The sequence below is a fragment of the Hemicordylus capensis genome, chromosome 5, assembly GCF_027244095.1.
Source record: "Hemicordylus capensis ecotype Gifberg chromosome 5, rHemCap1.1.pri, whole genome shotgun sequence".
Lineage (NCBI taxonomy): Eukaryota > Metazoa > Chordata > Lepidosauria > Squamata > Cordylidae > Hemicordylus > Hemicordylus capensis.
Window position 1 is genome coordinate 185,541,953 of NC_069661.1, and position 18,306 is coordinate 185,560,258.

General features: G+C 44.4%; 1 protein-coding gene and 1 long non-coding RNA gene across 3 annotated transcripts in view; one reads left to right on the forward strand and one right to left on the reverse strand.

The window, feature by feature from the left end:
• Window positions 1–357: 357 nt before the first annotated feature.
• LOC128326053 (uncharacterized) lies at window positions 358–8,284 on the reverse strand. Its single transcript, XR_008307828.1, has 3 exons — window positions 8,088–8,284; window positions 1,389–1,476; window positions 358–673 (listed from the first exon to the last, which is right to left on the reverse strand). It is a non-coding gene; the product is annotated as an uncharacterized LOC128326053 (long non-coding RNA).
• Window positions 8,285–17,255: 8,971 nt separating this feature from the next.
• Window positions 17,256–18,306, forward strand: part of SRGAP1 (SLIT-ROBO Rho GTPase activating protein 1) — a 187,549-nt gene continuing 186,498 nt past the window's right edge. For both annotated transcript variants that reach the window (XM_053252111.1, XM_053252107.1), the window contains exon 1: window positions 17,256–18,208. Coding sequence is in view for 1 of the 2 variants with exons in the window: in XM_053252107.1 (XP_053108082.1) it covers window positions 18,142–18,208 (67 nt within the window). In the remaining variant the exon portion in view is untranslated. The remainder of the gene's footprint in view (window positions 18,209–18,306) is intronic.

The window sequence follows — 18,306 nt, forward strand, 5'->3', positions numbered from 1 at the left end:
GAGGTGCACCTAAGTAATTCTGGAGCCTGGACCTAAGGGCCTTTGAACACCACCACCACCACCCACCCACCCCCCGCAAATTAAGCATGATCATGCTTGGTCGGGAGACTACACCACTCGGGATCGACTAAACAATATTTGGGGGCCCCCGGGGATGTGGAGGCCTGGAAGTCCAGGGGTAAGGGCACCTCTGACAACACTGGGGAAAGGGCTCTGATTTAAAAAGGCTCTTGATACACAGGTGCCTGAAATCTAGCTCAGCCTTGCAGACCTTTGAGGTCTAATATAGAACTTGGCTGCAAATCTATACTCCTGTCCAAATTGGTCCTTGAAGTTGATTAAAAAAAACTACACCAGTTAATTTTTTGGACCTGTGCAAAATGCAGGTGTTTATGTGCAGAGAAACAACAATATAGAAAAAGATAAAATTAATGGCAAACAAGAGAACAAGAATAGAACATATATTATCAGAGGCAAACATATCACTAGAAGTAAACAGAGATCTACACATGGTGATCTGGATATTCAGCACCAATGAAAGCTTCCTTCCCGGGATGGATAGCAGCTGCAGGCCTCCCATCTGGGCTGGGACCACAACGGGGCCAAAAGGCTCAATCTCCACATTGTACTCATGATCCAGATTGGGACCTGCTGTGGCAGTTTACACAGAACTCTTTAAAAAAAAAAACAATGTGGAAAGTTGGCAAATTGTCAGCAAGGGTGTTTATTTATTAGTTCACGTATTTTACTTACTAGACGGTTGACTGATTTAAACAAAAATCCTATAGGACTAACTTCAAACACACAGGAAAGGTTCTATGGGGCTTTTGGTTTAAGCTATTGCCCTCTACTTGAAGAGAATTAAAATGGGGGTGGGGTGGGATGAAGATGAAGATGAAACTGGATGAAGATGAAAACTTCTTTTTTTAATGAGCTGGAAGTTTGGGACGAGGTGACAGCGGAGAAATTGGATTTTATTTCATATATATTCCTCTTCTCTTGTCACATGAGGGAACTATGGTACCTGAAATGTGGACAGACACATACATCATAGGTGCAATCAAGCCCAAGTTAAGCATTTTAAAATGGCAGCAACTTCAAAGACAAATATTTAAGCAGTTGCTTAACTCTCCCATTGGAATCAATGAAAAATGCTGGACACCTGTTTACAAAGGATACGTCTCTTACGGATGCTAGACCTTGTACATTAGTAGAATATTTAGCTGTTGGAAAATATGTAAGATCTTGCAGCTCTTAATATCAACAGAACAGTGTGTGTGTGTGTGTGTGTGCGCGCGTAATCTATCCAGGGTAGAATTTATAAGAGAAGAAAACAACAAGATATACAAAAAGAATGAAATGTGATCACAAACATGCTTTAAACTTACTCCGCAAGAATTAACACTTCAATTTGCCCTGGAGTATAAATTACCACTTATTAATCCTGCCGTGGATGTCTTGCACATGAATGGGCAACTGAAAAAGGAAAAGGGAGAGAACAGGGAATAACAGAAAGTATGAAAACCAGTTAGCATTCATTGTGATTCACTGTCACTTTTACAACTTCTCTTGCTCCCTCCCTTCTTCCTTTTCTGGTATCTCTTCATACTTAAAACAGTGTTTGAAATGGATAACGTGAGAATTATGTCATGGTGGAATCATGGATTTCACAATTATGTCATAGTGCCACAATTGTTAGTGCCACAGTGTTTGAAATGGATAACATAAGAATTATGTCATGGTGAAATCATGGGTGCCAGCATCATTGTAATGGGTGACATCATGTAATAGCTGTAATGGGCAATACACACAGTAATGGGCAATACACACAGAAGAGACACAGGAAATGTAAATGTCTAAGAAGATATTCAGAGTCACAGTGCATTTGGGGCTATATAGTTTTGCAGGAGGATACATGTTTAAACATCATAACATCCTTAAGCCTCAGGTTATTAAAATTATTACATGAGAATAATAATATACATACTTTAAGAAACATCTAATAAAAGTTACTCTGAATGTTTTATTTTCTGTACACCTTAATTTTTTTTAATCCGTGTTTGGTGCCATAGTCATTTTTGTGGCTTTGGGATGACATCTTAAGTTGGGATTTTTTTTCTCCAAGTGAATGATGATGTAGATATAAATGCAGGATTCTAGGGCTCCCGGGCTCCAAGTGTTTTAGTGGAAAGAGTCACAATATGATATCATACAATGAAATAACCCATCCTAGATTCTATTTCTTTTCAGCCCTGCCTTCTACATCAAGCTGATCTGTGTGGTATACAAGTGTTCTCTGCAGTAAAAAATTTTGGGTTAGGCGAGGACTAATTATTGTAACTACAGGCCACTGGTCTATATCGTTGACATCCCCTTCCCTATATTATAATTTCAAAACTAGTTTGCAACAAATAGATTTAATTTGTCCCAGATGCAGTCTAGGCTCTGCTGGTGCTGGAGGTGGCTTAGTAAGTGGCTGCCCCCATCCCCTAATTATGGGGCAAAAGCACACCACAGAGAAATTTGCCTCCCACCTCCAACACAGACTCTTGTCCTTCTTCCCCTCTGCCCTCAAACAACCATGACCTCTCTCTTCATTGCACACCATACTGCCCCTCTCCTGCCTTACCCCTTCTCCCCGCACCTGGACATCTCTGCTCTTCCCTCTGCCGCCACCCCCCTCCCCCGCTTTTTTAGCTTGTGGCAATTGTCACTGCTCCTTTTCACAGTTGCTCGTCTCTCTGCTCTCGTTGCCTTTTGAAATGTCAGGAGGACTGAGCAACAGCAATTGTGGACTCATACATTTCCTGCTGCTCCATCCCCCATCCCGTCCTATCAAAAGTTAGGAAGAGGAGGATGATAAGGGAGGTGGAGTAAAGCAGCAGTGCTGTCTCATCCAGTCTGATGCCTGAGGTTGCTGACTCACTGTAACTTATTGATAGACCAGCCCTGATCTATCCATTTAACAATATAGTAGGACTCTTGACAGGCAGACATTAAAGCAGAAAACAGAAGAGATACAAACCATATCTCCATGACTGCATTCAGGATCCTATTTTATACAGGATCTACTATATGTCTTGGCTGTGGAATACCAGGCATCAAGTCTGAAGCCAGTCCGACTTCTTTACTAATTTATGTCAGTCAAAGAAAAAGGGAAAGTACATTTAGATTTAAATTGAGGATATTCACTAAGTTTAGAGTTTTCAGAGGGAGGAAGAACTCCACTGCCCTCTGTGGGCAGCCATGCCAGTATATCATCCTGAAGTATATAGTACATCTATATGACAGATATACAAAACATTGCATTAAAAATATTTTTCTGTCTATCCACTTTCTTTGTTAAGAACACCTTTAGATAAAGTTATGAAGCAATATGAAAGTCACCTTCACAGGTGGGCCTAAGTGCGAAAAACACAGGAGTGACCAAAATGTATAACCAGACAAATTACAAGACACAAACAAGTTGACTGTCGCTGCTATTTCTGTGCTCCTGGCCTCCTATTCCACCCGTAACCTCTTGTGCCAACATGTTTGTGCTGCCACTGTCTTTCATATGTTGCCAGCTCTTCCAAACCACAACCACTAATGGTCAGAAGAGAGGAGGAGAAAATATGCCTGCTAGTCCACATCTAAGTACACTTGTACTTCCAAAACACACACATGCTGGAGTGTCTCCACTTAATGATCCACGATTTAATGGTCTACTGTTCAGTCCTTTGTTCAGTAGCCTCATCTGAATTGCCTCAGTCAAAGCTGCATGTGGACCACATACCGTGGCTTGGCTGGGCAGCTTGTCTCTCATTTCCTTAACTGGCAGTTCAGTGTGCTTCTCACAGGGTCTTTCCCACACTGAGGTTCTTTAGACCCATCCAGGCTTATGCAATCAGCTGGAAGCAGAATCACACAACTGTGATTCTGCACAGCTCTAACATAGTGCTACATTCCCCATTGCAAAGCCACAATGCTCCTCCCCCAAACAATCTTTACAGTATGTTTATCCAGAAGTCCAATTCTGTTCAATACGGCTGACTCACTAGAAAGGTGACAGAGCAGCTTCCAGCCATGGGATTGACAGCAGCCCCAATTACGCATTTCCTGACTAGTTTCCTACTCTAGCAACAACTAGTTTCCGACTCTAGCACAATCTGCACCTTAAAAAAAAAGTTTTATTGGCACACTTCCGCTTTATTTATTTTTTTAAGAAGTGGTGAACATTTAGTTTTCTTTTAATTAGTGGAGGGCCTTGTAGGGAGAGGCACGTATGGGTGCTGAAGACAGAGGCAGCCAGGTGAGCCAGCATGTGTGGCTGACCTTTCCGAAGCAAGGTGCACAAAGAAGCAGAAAAACAGCTTCAGGCTCTCAGGAGCAGGGAGCCAGCTGCAGATCTGGGCACCACCAGTCCCAAGCAATTAGGTTTCTCAAAAGTCATTCACATGAGAGCAGCTCTCTGAGGAGTTTGTTTCTCTTTCCCAGTCCCCAGCCTGACCTGACTTATTTGCTAAGTGACATAGGGACATAGGAAGCTGCCATATACTGAGTCAGACCATTGGTCTATCTAGCTCAGTATTGTCTACACAGACTGGCAGCGGCTTCTCCAAGGGTGCAGGCAGGAATCTCTCTCAGCCCTATCTTGAAGATGCCAGGGAGGGAACTTGGAACCTAGATGCTCTTCCAGTCCCTGAGCAGCTCCATCCCCTAAGGGAGATATGTTGCAGGGCTCACACATGTAGTCTCCCATTCATACGCAACCAGTGCAGACCTTAGCAAAGGGGACAAGTCATACTTGCTACCACAAGACCAGCTCTCCTCCCATGTTGAGGGTATGGCTAGACTAGGCGGGAATGCCCTCCAGTCTAGCAGTGATTCCTTTCTCCTCTTCCTCTTAAGCACCCATCCACCCCTTTCCCATTCTCTGCTATTGTTGCTGCTCTGAAGAAAGGATGATTTGTTACCAAGTCCTAGTTATGCAACAATACCACCCAAAAATCCACTTCATATATTTTTCAAATGTTGGGCCTTTCCAGAAGGCAATAAAGTGCAGGATAGCCAAAACGTTCACCCAAGTTGAAAGCACGATCTCACTCTCTGTAAACTTGCTGTGGCAAGCTTCTGTGCTTGTCCTGGCATGGTTTTGTTCTCTGTACACATGCCAAGCAGGGACTTGGTGCCATCTTCGTGGCGCCCCACTGGCCAGCTCTTGCATTTTCAGAACTCTCCCCTTTTCATTACTGCTTTTGTGGCAACTGGGGGAAAGGGTTGGGTTTTCTTGGAATGCGCAAGTTGGTCAGCAGGTGGAGCTGTGGAAATCATGCATGGCCCTTCTCGGCATATTTACAGAGGATAAGATTGCGTAGGTAGTAGTGCAGAAGCTTGCTGCAACATCAGTACAGGGAGTAAGATCGAACTTGGAGTTTGCACTAAAGCTTTGGGCATCTTGCAGTCAACTGCTGTCTGGAAAGGCCCAAATTTTGAAAAAGTAAACAAATCAGAACATGTATGAAAGATTTGACCATTCCACAGTTTATTGCCATGTAGAAAGGCCCCTTAAGGCTTATGGTATTCAGTTCCTCTGTGTGTGTGTGTGTGTGTGTGTGTGTGTGTGTATATATATTTGTTGTTGTTCGAGGTATCAAACACCTAAAGAGGGCATCCATCATGTGATATTTTGGACCTTCTCAATTGTTAAAACATATTGAGAAGATACTGTATTTTGGAAAGAATAAAGGATGTGACTGGTTACACCAATCCTAATGATCCAACATCTGCACTTGGGGGATATTTAAAAGCATTATTCTACAAGATGACACTTGGAACAGATCACTTGCTGCTAGACTTTGTATTTGCTTCTTTGGGCAGTCACCACAGGCATTGTCTATGCTTGTTTAGCACATACAAATGTGGATGATGCCCTCTTGACCAATGGACTTGATAGAAATGTGCCAATGAAAGAGCATTAACAGGTACAACTGAAAATAATAATAATTATTATTATTATTATTACATTTATATCCCGCTCTTCCTCCAAGGAGCCCAGAGCGGTGTACTACATACTTAAGTCTCTCTTTCACAACAACCCTGTGAAGTAGGCTAGGCTGAGAGAGAAGTGACTGGCCCAGAGTCACCCAGCTAGTATTATGGCTGAATGGGGATTTGAACTCAGGTCTCCCCGGTCCTAGTCCAGCACTCTAACCACTACACCACGCTGACTCTCATAATTATATACTATTTATTTATTTATTTATTTATTTATTTATTATTAAAATCTTTATACCACCCTTCCAAAAGGCTCCGCCTGCCTGGCCAGCCCCACTTCTCCCCTCCCCCAGGCCAGCTTCAACCCCCAGACCTGCTTCTCCCCCCCCCATCCTGCTTCCCCCCCCCCGGCTTCTCCCCCACCACCCACCCATTGTTTCTGGCTGGCGGGCCAGCTGGAAAACCAGCCTGCCACCTCCTCCTGCCCACCCACCAATTCTCGGCAGCCAGCCCAGCCCACTGCCAGCTGCTCCCACTGGCCAACCACCCACTGGCAGCCAGCATCCCTATTTTCTCCCGTCCCCATCACTAATGGGCAGCTGCTTACAAACTCTTGCGAGAGCTGCCACACATGGGATTAACAATGGGTACGCCTAGGAGAGATAAATATACAGATAGATAGATGTGTGTATACACACACAGTATTACTGGAATGTAAATTTTAAATACAACGTTCAGCCACATATTTTGCATTCTCATTTGTAACATTTACATTGCTGCAGAATATAAATGAATAAAATGAGAGAACAACAGGAACACCCTGGAATGCTAAGGTTTAGCAGTAACCTTGTGTGGATTATCTGGAAAATCTGGGTGAGCAAATGAGATCAGTTCTGGAGAAAGGGCTAATATGACATTCACTATGGCTGCCCTGGACTTCTCAGGGTACTCTCTTGTCCTGTAAGAGAATGCACATCCAACACCAGCTCTCCCTCTATAGACACGGATACTGATTTCCAAGAAAGATGACTGACTTCCATGAAAGATGTTTTCACAATTGCAATGCAGGTATTGCTGAGTTGGGGGCAAAACGTACCCTTTCTCCTGATACTGTGGTCACAAGTGTCTGGATGCAAAAGGCTAATTTTGCCCATGTCTCAGCCAGGGCCGGACTGGGGGCACTCAGAGGGTGGTGGAATGTATGTGGGAAGGATGCCGGGTTTTGAGTAGAATGGGTACTTAAGGGTGGGAGTATTCACTGCTGCCAAGTGTGGTGGGGCATGGGGCGCCCTGCAGGTGGGGAGAACTGGAAATATGCCCTGTTGCCCTGTGGGCCAGTCCAAGCCTGGTCTCATTTGTGTCCCTAACTACAGCTCTGTAAATGTTTCCCTTGGAAGTTAATTGAAAGTCAAATGTTCATTTTTCTGGAAGATTTATCTAGCGTATAATATAAATACCCATCGTTTAAATAAACATACTAATACTGCAGCTCATTAAAAGCTTTCTAATGCAAGCCTTTAGACTCAGTTCTTTATATACCATTTGCATGGTGTTTTGTTTTGTTTTGTTTTGTTTATTTAATTTTTTACTCCTAAAAGCAGTCTGGCCAGAGTAGAATTGAGATCCTAGTAGTCTGTAATATGTAAAAGAGAATAACAATGATTAACCCTCACAACACAGCCTGGGTGGACCTGAGGACAGAGCATCGGACTGACACCTGGATTCAAATCCTTGGTCATATTTGAACTTACTAAGTAACCTTGGGCAAGTCAATGGTTCTCAGCCTATATTGTCACTCTCTGTAAAATGTAAATAGTAATGACCTTCTCCATAGATTTTTGTAAGGAGAACGAGTAAAGATTTAATATATATATACTTTTAAATAAAGTGAAAAAAATCAGGGATGTGCTGTGGAAATGATGAATAATAATAGTTGCTATGAAGAGGGAGGGAGGGAGGGAGGGAGGGAGAGAAAGAGATTGCTTTTGCACATAATGCCAAACCGATGGTGAAGGGGACAGAGGTTCTATTTTGTGGTCATCAGAAAGTATGAAAACAAGTTTCATTACAAAAGCAACCCGAGGTTTTTGAGCCAAAACCATAATCAGCACCTTCGGTTTGTGAATTTTGCTGCTCCAACCTGAGGTCTGAAGGTGGCATCTTGTCATCTGAATTCCACCACCACCACTGTAACCTGGGTTTGGTGCTGTGGCTTCTGCCAAAACTTTAGAGAGGGTGGCTCAGCCCAGCCCAGAAATGCACCAGCTTTATGCCTGCTGTGCTTCTTGCTAGCTACCTCTTCAAGCACTTGTCCCACCCCCATTGTTTCCTCACACACCCAGCCGTTGCCTGGCAACAAGAACACCAATCTACACATGTTGCAATGCCAGTCCCAGCCTGGGAATTTTGAATGTGTACTAGAAGCCATCCCTGATCTAGCAAGACTGAGCCCACAGGGAAATGGCAGGACACGTAAAGAGTCCTGGACTCCTTGGGAGTCTATAGGGGTAAGGTGTAGAGGGGAAGATGAGGAGTAGGAGTTCTACTTTTAAACCCCCTGGTGGCGCAGTGGTAAAACTGCTGCCCTGTAACCAGAAGGTTACAAGTTCGATCCTGACCAGGCTCAAGGTTGACTCAGCCTTCCATCCTTCTGAGGTCGGTAAAATGAGTACCCAGAATGTTGGGGGCAATATGCTAAAATCATTGTAAACCGCTTAGAGAGCTCCGGCTATAGAGCGGTATATAAATGTAAGTGCTATTGCTATTGCTAAACACATACTGAGGGGCCCATATCAGCAGGGCCCCCTATAGGTGGATGGCCTAACTCATGAGGTCACATCTTAGGGAGACCCAAAGCTCATGGAGTGTCTGGTTCATGACTCATGAGAGGGCTAATCCCTGGCCGGCAAGCCAACACAGAGGCAGGAGTGTGTGTTGGGAGTACCTGAACTGCTTTGACTGTGTCTGCCATCACAAGAGCATCCTTTTTCATAGTGGACCAGACCCCAGGATCCTTTGCCTGCCCTCATATACATATTCCCTTTTAGGAAGTTATAATTATCCTTTCCTGGAGTAACAGAATAATAGTACCCCTCTCAATACCCCCACTACCATTTATTGTGCTTGTGCAAGGCTGTTTGGCTGCAGGGTTCTTACAAGGGCGGTGGTGCCAGCAGTGTTCTATTTCTTTCCCCCATCTGTTAACAGAATGAGTTTTGTTGTGGATGGCAGTATCAAGGCAGGGTGTGCACACTTGCATTCAGAGTAGGGCCTTCCTGATTCAACCTGAGCAAGATCTAAAATTGACCACGTGGAGAAAAAAAACCCATGCAAGCATTGCACATACGTGCATGCCTTAGAGGGAACACCGGGTGCCAGTAGTGTGAAGAAAAGGGTTTAAATGTCCTTTAAAAGGATGCAAATGACCTTTCCCTGCCAAGGGCAGGCAGGCCATGCTAGGGAAAAACATGATTATGCCAGGCACACCACCTTGAAGATTGTGGCCAGTGTCTGCTGCCCTACTGACTCTTGCCCACAGTCTGGCAACACAAGCACTATGAAGCTTGTGCTCCAGTGGATGCGGCCTCAATGGACCAGGAAGAGAGAGGGGCTTCTCTACCCTGAAATTGGAGCTTGCCTGGCCTGGGATGGAAAATTGTCTGGGGGATGATTCAAGGGTGCAAGGATTTACCTCAGGTTCATCAACCTGAGCATTATGTATCGTATTATGTGCGAATGTGGCCAGAGAGATTTTTTAACACTTTTAGAATGTGAAGTGCCACATACATTATTAATAATGCCCCTGGTGGCGCAGTGGTAAAACTGCCGCCCTGTAACCAGAAGGTTACAAGTTCAATCCCGACCAGGGGCTCAAGGTTGACTCAGCCTTCCACCCTTCTGAGGTCGGTAAAATGAGTACCCAGAATGTTGGGGGCAATACGCTAAAATCATTGTAAACCGCTTAGAGAGCTCCGGCTATAGAGCAGTATATAAATGTAAGTGCTATTGCTATTGCTATAATGAAGGCATAATATAGTCCATTATCAAATTACTATCTGCATATTTTTAACTGATCTTTACAGTTTCAGCAATTGTCAACATCTAGAAGCATTAGTACCAGGACGGTGGGAATGAGAAATTAAGAAACTATTAACAGAATAATCTCTATCCCTTCTTGAACATTATGGGGGCAACAATGATGGGTATGCAAAAGGCAATGCACAGTGGCCAATTATAGAGGCTGCAATGGCTTGCACAAAGAGATCTGCTATGTTCCTTTATATTAATTTGAAAGTTCTTATGTACCCAATGAGATGCAGCTCTTAAGCTTGATAATGCTAATCTCTCTATAAAGTGAGTTAATGGAATAGGAGCAGGTAACAAGATGGCAAACCAAAACAAGATGCGTGAGGTATCTCGATATCTGATGCCGAATTATAATATGCTATCATTGGATGCCAAAAGTTCTGAAGCAAACTAGAAAATAAATAGGTCAGACTCCCCACCACCTGTCTCCTTGTGAGAAAGGTCCAGAGCTGAAAAGCCAAATCCAGCTGGATTCCTTGCAGGATGGGAGATCAGCTTCCTTCCTGTTGCCGTCCTTGTGTATTTTTCCTCTCACCCAGCACCCCACCCCTTGCTGGCCCCTCCCTCTGCCTCAGCAGTGCCGATGCCATCCCTATTCAGGACTGGCAAGGGGGACTAGGTCAGTGCTGGCTAGTGAGGGAGGTGGAACAGCACATTGCCTTCCACCACTGAAAGCCAAGGCAAAGAGCTGGTTCTGCAGAGGGTAGTTCTCAGTGTTGGCCATGTCATTTTGTTGCTTGAAGCAGAATGCCAGATAATACCCCGCTCCCTTCCCCTTCTTTCCTATTAAAATCACATCCCCAATTCCTTCATTCTTTCAGATCTTTCTCCCTTTTTCCATGTGGACGGAAAGAGGAAATGTAACATGCCACTATTTTGCCTTCCTTCCTCTGAAAGCCATCCATGAATGCTGTATGATCATCCTATCCCGGAGCCCACAATCTTCTGCAAGTAGCCTGCTCCACCCTGTTTAGAGCAAGCCCTGATGGCTTTAATAGCTAATAATGAAAAAAGTACAATGGTAAAGGCATTTACATCCAAATCACAATGTATCACAATCTATTTATTCTTTATATTTTATTCTTCAGCATTTCTTTGGTACCTATGAATTTAATTGCCGCATTCAGAAAACACACTTAGTATCTTAAACAGCACCTTCAAAGTGCGCATTCATTGATAGCATTCTCTAGGCCTTGTTAATGTCGAAGGCACTATGCAGGGGAAATTCCTCATAATTTAATGCTAACAACCTTATGCAATCATAATAAAAAGATTCTGCTTTTTCAGATAGAGTTCTGTTCCTTTATTTAGAGACTGAATCCAGGCAGAAGATAATTGAGTAAAGATTTTCATAAAGCTTGATTAATTTGTTTCTGTCATTTGTTCATTCCTTGAGAAATCAGTGTCTGGCTTTCTAATTTAACAGGGATGATGGGATTCACCATGCAGTCTGCTTAGTCTATCACAGTGATATTCCAGGAAAAGTACTTTGAGTGTGTCTTTTTATTAGTAGCATAAGTGATCAACTATTTCAACAGCTAATGAGAACATAAAATGAAATACAGTAATGAAAAAGCTTTAAAGTACCATTTTGATGTTATCCTTTTGCATTTATATTCACGAATAGTGCACAAATTATGGCTTAAGCACAAATCACTGCTTTATTATGAGTATGCTCTTTCCTGTAATTCAGAGTCCCAATGGCTGATATGCTGCTCAATGCAACGTTGGCGTTTCAGACTCCCCCGGGGCTGCTGCACATATGAAAGGCAATCCTGATGGTGTTATGGAGGTGAGCAGTTCTGCAAGGACTTGAACTGGAACGGTTTCCATTGGAAACAATAATGGAAGTAGTACATTAAAAGTGCCCATAAACTGTTTCAAGTCACACACTGTTTCAAGCCTGCGTCTGCAACATGCTCTGAGCTGCTTTTCACATGTGCAGTGGCCCTGGCAGGTCAGGAATACTGAAATTTCATTGCACAGCAAGTTGGTCAGCTTTTCCAATGAAGTCTTGGAGATGCTTCTCATGTGACATTTTGCACATGGGTGTGGATAAAGGTAAAAATGTGCTGTCGAGTCAGTGTCAAATCCTAGTGACCACAGAGCCTTGTGATTGTCTTTGGTAGAATACAGGAAGGGTTTGCCATTGCCAACTCCCGGGCAGTATGAGATGATGCCTTTCAGCATTTTCCTATATCGTTGCTGCCCAATATAGTCTGGGAAACATAACAGTAGGGATTCAAACCGGCAACCTCTGGCTTGCTAATCAAGCCATTTTCCCGCTGCGCCATTAGGTGGCTGCTTGGGTATGGATTGATTGATTGATTAAGTGCTGTCAAGTTGGTGTAGACTCTTAGCAACCACATAAATGGATTCTCTAAAGGATTATCTGTCTTCAGCTTAGCCTTTAAGGTCTCTCAGTGGTGCATTCATTGCTGTCGTAATTGAGTCCATCCACCTTGCTGCTGGTCATCCTCTTCTTCTCTTTCCTTCAACTTTTTCCAGTATTATGGACTTCTCAAGGGAGCTGGGTTTTCACATAATGTGTCTGAAGTATGATAGTTTGAGCCTGGTCATTTGTGCCTTGAGTGAAAATTCTGGATTGATTTGTTCTATGATCCACTTGTATGGATACCTAACTACAAAATACATACACCTCAGCATCACAGCAGGGCACACTGGTATGTTTCAAACCCAGGATTTCCCTTCAAAACTTGAACAAATCCTTTTCTCGTTGCTAGTTTTACTAATGGCTTATACAAACTTGTATATGATGCCTTACAGTTTCTTATGCAGAAATAGAATGTTCCTGGATTTCAGGGAGCTTATTTTTGAGGACCTTGAATGGGAAAGCTTTGTTTTAAAAACATGTGAATTTTCCACAATTGACTCCATACACATGTATTTTCAGCTCAGGTATCTGTAGCTGATAACATCTAATTAAAAGTAGTCTTTATACATGTGTACAAGCTTCATCTCTGTCATGATGTATTTGTACTTTTGCAACTTGTATATTGTTGCATATCATACCCAAGCACAAGCAATAGAAGCAACCATAGTTCTTCAAACCCTTCAAACCTTCAAATTGTCAGTGTTGTACCAGGGGTCAACACTGAAACGAAGGCACAACTTTACTTTACGAAGAAAGCACCTGAATTCTATTACAGCAGTAACCTGCTGAAAGTTTAGCGTGATGTGAGAAAATAGGTGTCATGGCAACATCCACCAGAACTTTTCCCCTACAATTCTATCTAAATAGCTGACCATTAAGCATCCCAAGTAAATTGTACTCTAGTCCTAAGACGTACTGTCTCAGCCCACAAGTACTTAAGAATGTAACACAGCTTAACACTGATATGTTAATTATAATACACTAGCATCATAAGACAATATGTTGGTGCAGATGTTACAGTATACTAGCCTCAAAAGGCCGTGGTCAGAAAATTATCATTATTCCTATTCAACACACATGCAAATATAAACAGTCATATTCTGATATCAGTGTTAATGCTGAAACCTTGCTGTAGGTTCACACTAATGTAGGTCACAGCAGTTTTTCATATATACAAGTTCATATAGTTGCTTTGAGCACTTCTATTTCAGAATTAGTAAGGTGAAATATAAAATGTCCAATATACATAATGAAAAACTACTACTACTGCTGCTACTATGTATATACCGCTTTTCAACGAAAGTTTCCAAAGCTGTTTACATAGAAAAACAAACAAATAATAAATAAGATGGTTTCCTGTTGCCAAAGGGCTCATGGTTTAAAAAGAAACAAAAGGTAGACACCAGCAACAGCCATGGGAGGGATGCTGTGCTGGTGTTGGATAGGGTCAGTTGCTCTCTCCTTGCTAAATGTAAGAGAACTATCTCTTCAAGTGGGGCCTTTTTGCTCAGTCCATAAATAAATATATCTATCTATCAATAAATAAATATATATATCCAAAGTTCCTTTCATGCTGTGACAGAAATGGGGAAGAAAGAAATGATCTCCTGGCACTAAATAATGTGCCTTAGAAAATAAGTCTGCTTTGATTTCCAGTTTTTATTGTTGTTTAAGATGTGATTTACACAAACAATGACTAGCCTGCCTGCCACAAACAACCCAATACTATATTTCCCTGCTGGCAGATGGACTTCCTTTTGTAAAGATGCCAATCCTAAGCAGGAAGAGTTGTGAAGGAAGTTATGCCATGGCTTGACAAACCCCTGGTACCAGGGAGCCATGGCACTTAGAAATTTAACCATGGTGCCTAAACAAGGATATTCAGAGGTATAGTTATTTAATGATATATTTATTTGCCCCAGGCAGTCCTATTTCTGTTCTAAGTATGTTAGTTGTAAAGGGGATAAAGATTAGCCCATTGACCCTCCCCTCCCCAATGTCCATCACTAAATTCAGTAACTTTGTCAAGTGTCTGTTGTCTGGCTCCCAAATTCTTTTGGGCTGGCTCCTAGAGCCAAAGAAAATGGGTCAGAGCCTAAGTTACATTACCTGCTGCTATATGGAAACACTAGAAAACACACAGTTGAGTGAGCACTGGCATTCAGAACTGACTGGTGTGTAAGGAAAGCTAGATCAGTTGAAAGGAATGAAAGACACAAAAATCTGCTTCTTAATGAAGCATTACGTTAGAAGATTGCCTTCCAAAGCCTCTATATGTAAAAACAGACTTTCTGCAATAATCTTGCATGTGTCCTCAGAAGTTCTTCCCATCTTGGTATTAAAAAGTCTAAATTCTCCTATGACTTGCACCCTGTGATCCAGGCCACCAAAGCATGATTGCATGTCAGAGCTGACTTTAGTTTGCAGCCTTGAGCTTACTGACTCCTTCAAACATCTTGGAAGAAGATTACACTCATGTAATAATGTACAATCCTCCTGCAATCCTCTGTGGTGGGTGGGGGGATGCTTATTTCGGTCAATTGAGCCAAGCTGCCCTGGAGTACAAATATAATTCATAAACTAAAGTTTATCCCTGCTGCTCAGAAAAGGGGAAGAAAAAAAAGCTTTGACTCCTGCATGTTCAAAGCCTACCGTGAAACTTTAATACATGCATCACCTGTATCCATATATGGAAAGTGGCTCCCACTGCTCACACACTAGAAATTGAGCTGAATGTACTGCAGTAACTAGCAATCATGCTGACACACAAGAGATGTTGTCACATTTCTGCCTTCACAGGCAATTGCCCTTTAAAACAAATGCATCTCCTTCTGCTGTAACTATTATGGGTCATGTTTTTCAAAGTATGGTGTGGGCCTCCAGATGGAAGCACAAGCAGATTGGTGCAGGCTCCTCCCTGATTGGTATGTATCCAGATCTGAGGGCCAAGCCAGCAACAATCAGACAACTCGTAAGCCTTACTGAAATCAAGGGCACTTGAGTCAGAAATGGATGATTTGGCAGGGCTGTCCTTAGAGAGTCCTGTTGGGGTGCAGGGCCTGGGCACATAAGCCAATGCGGGGCTCCCCTCCAGTTAATTTTAATGGGAGTTTAAAAATCTGGGTTCAGGGCACTTGCCTTGCTTGCCCTGCCCTAAGGACAACCTTGTGATTTGGTTATTGATTTCAACTGGAATTAAGCACAATGGCACATCCAGACCAACGTTGTACATGCAAACAAACAAACAAAAACCCAAACCCTGTGCATGCACAACAGGGGAAAGTTGATTTCCCGGTTCGGATCCCCTTTTCTTCGGCAGCACTGTGTGTCTCCCAAAAATATGTCCCTGAGGGCTCTGCAAGCTTCCAGGTCATACTTTTGGGAGGCACCATAGGCTACAGAGGGAAAGGGAAATCAGGCAAAATACCCCTCCTCCAACTTTTTGTAGCATGCTTCCCTCCATTAAGAGTACATTCGTCTGGATGTCAGTCTAGAGTTTTTGGAGGTGGCTTGATAGAGGCTTTGTTTCCTATAGTATACACGCATTTCTTTTGTCTACTACAGCTTTTGAGACAATATAAACACCAGCCAAATCTGTTCAACGGAGACAAAAGTGAAATGAGTGTACACAGCACAAGCAACAATTCTTCTTTCAACTTACTTCCACCCTCTGGATCCCCCCCAACTCCCCCCCCCAAAAAAAACCTTTTCTCTTTCTGCAGCCTAAACTTTCTCTGGAATGAGACCTTTGTGTTTATATTAACTGAGTGGGGAGAATGCTTAATAATTTAAAAAGCCTCATCAGGCTATTAGCTTGATAGCCAGCCAGTTCACTACCAGAGCCAGTCTGAATAAAAATGTTGTCAAAGGCTTCCAAAGCCAAGCTAAAGCTTGCTTATATTATTATCATCTAATAAATTTGCTCTTGATTTAAACAAACTTATGCTGTTTGTTCATTCAAAGGACAAGAAATTGGTGCTGTTTCAAATGTACATCATTTTCGTGTTGGACAGCCTAGGGCCTTCTGCCTGCCACCCGCCCATCCCTGGGCTCAGATTACAGTGTACTGGAGTGTGTGTGTGTGTCTGTGCGTCTTCCACAAAGATGGGTGTGGTCACTTCGTATTGATTGTGGTCACATCAGAAAGGAAGTAGCCTCAATCGCAGGTTATATAGGAAACGATTTTATATATTCTTGCTCTTAATCACTCTTAACATTGTGTCCCTTGGTTTCCTCGCTGTCTAACGGCTTAACGCCCCACGTTTCCACAGGCAGGCAAGGGATGTGGGAGCCAGCCAGATGAACCGAATTTTCAAACAAACAGCAGGAAACAATGCTCGGGCGCTCTTGCGACAAGGTTGCAAACGTGATTCCCAAACTAAACAGCCCTCCCTCCCTCCTCCCCCCCCCATCCCGTTCTCCAGCCATATGTCTTCCAGACAGCAGTGGATTTAACTTTCCATAGCGGGATCAAGGGCTTTCTAGCACCTTATCACTGCCACCCCTTTCCCTAGCAAAGCCCCGCTCACCATATGCTCGTGGTGGGGCGAGGAGGGAAGGGTAGCGCGCCGCGGCTTAGCCTTCCCCTTTTGCTGCCGCTTGCCACGACTCCCTCCTTCCTCATGGCATCCAGCCTAGCAAAGCCCGAGTCTAAGCACAGCCTCCAGCGCGAGTCCGGGCAAGAGCGGCTGCTCACCCCAGGGGGGATCCGGGCAGCCTAGCTTGCTAGCCCCTCCCGCCTCTCTACCATTGGGCGGAGGAGGAAGCGGTGGGGCCGCTATTGGCCGCGAGAGGCGTCGTTCCGCGGTCCGAGAGGGAGAACCCGGGAGGCGCTCGGCTGCCTCTGGGCGAGCGACTGGTTGGCGAGTCAGTCCCTGTGCCGTTCGCCGCGCGGCTTTGAGGTCGGGGCGCTCCGTCGTGTGCGCTTCTCCCTTTCCAGGCTAGCAGCAGCGTCTGCAGGAGGAGGCGGAGCTGTGGTAGCTGCCAAGCGCTTGACAGAGAAGCGCTGGGCGAGCGGGAAGGAGAAGCAGAAGGACGAGGAGCTCGAGAACTTTGTTTCTAGGCAGCAGGCGCTTTGTGGGGCGAGGCTGCCGCCCTCAGGAGGAGCCGCGTCGGGGCTGGAGGTTGGAGTTAGACGGCGGCTCGCCTGGGGTCTCCTGGGAGCCACCTGGTAGGAACAGGCGCAGCAGCAACAGCGTCCTTCGAGTGCCATTAGGAGGACCCGCTAGAGTAACCGCAGACTTCGCAAAGCGCGACCCTGGCTGGAGCGGAGACTCTGCACCGGGTGAGGCGGACGACGCAGACAATGCTGTGGGCGACCGTTTTGGCTCTCGCGCGGACCTAGCCAAGGAGCCCTTCAGGAGGCTCCGTGAGCAGAAGGAGGCGAAGCAGAGCTGCAGTCGCCCAGAGGGAGAGAGAAGAGTTTGCCCCACTGCTTGCCCCTCTCTCTTCCCCGGTGCTTGGATGCTGCTGCTGCTGCTTCTGGAGGAGATGGTGCCAGCTCCGGGATTAGCCTAAGTCCTCTACTCGGCTTCCCCCCCACACCGCTTTTGCTCATCTCGCTGCGACCGCTGGCAGATCACTGCAAAGTGTCTCGCCTCTCCCCGAAAGGTGTCTGCTGGAGGACAATTTTGTAACATAAACTCCGGAGCCTTTTCCCTGGTTCAAGAAAAACCGAGTGGATAATGTCAACCCCGAGCAGATTCAAAAAGGACAAAGAAATCGTAGCCGAATATGAAAGTCAAGTGAAAGGTAAAAAAGGTTGGGGTGGGGTAGGTCAGGAAATCCGCCGGCGGCCCCCCCCCCCCACTTCTTTGGCTGCTTGTCTCGTGCGACGGACAAGATCGCAG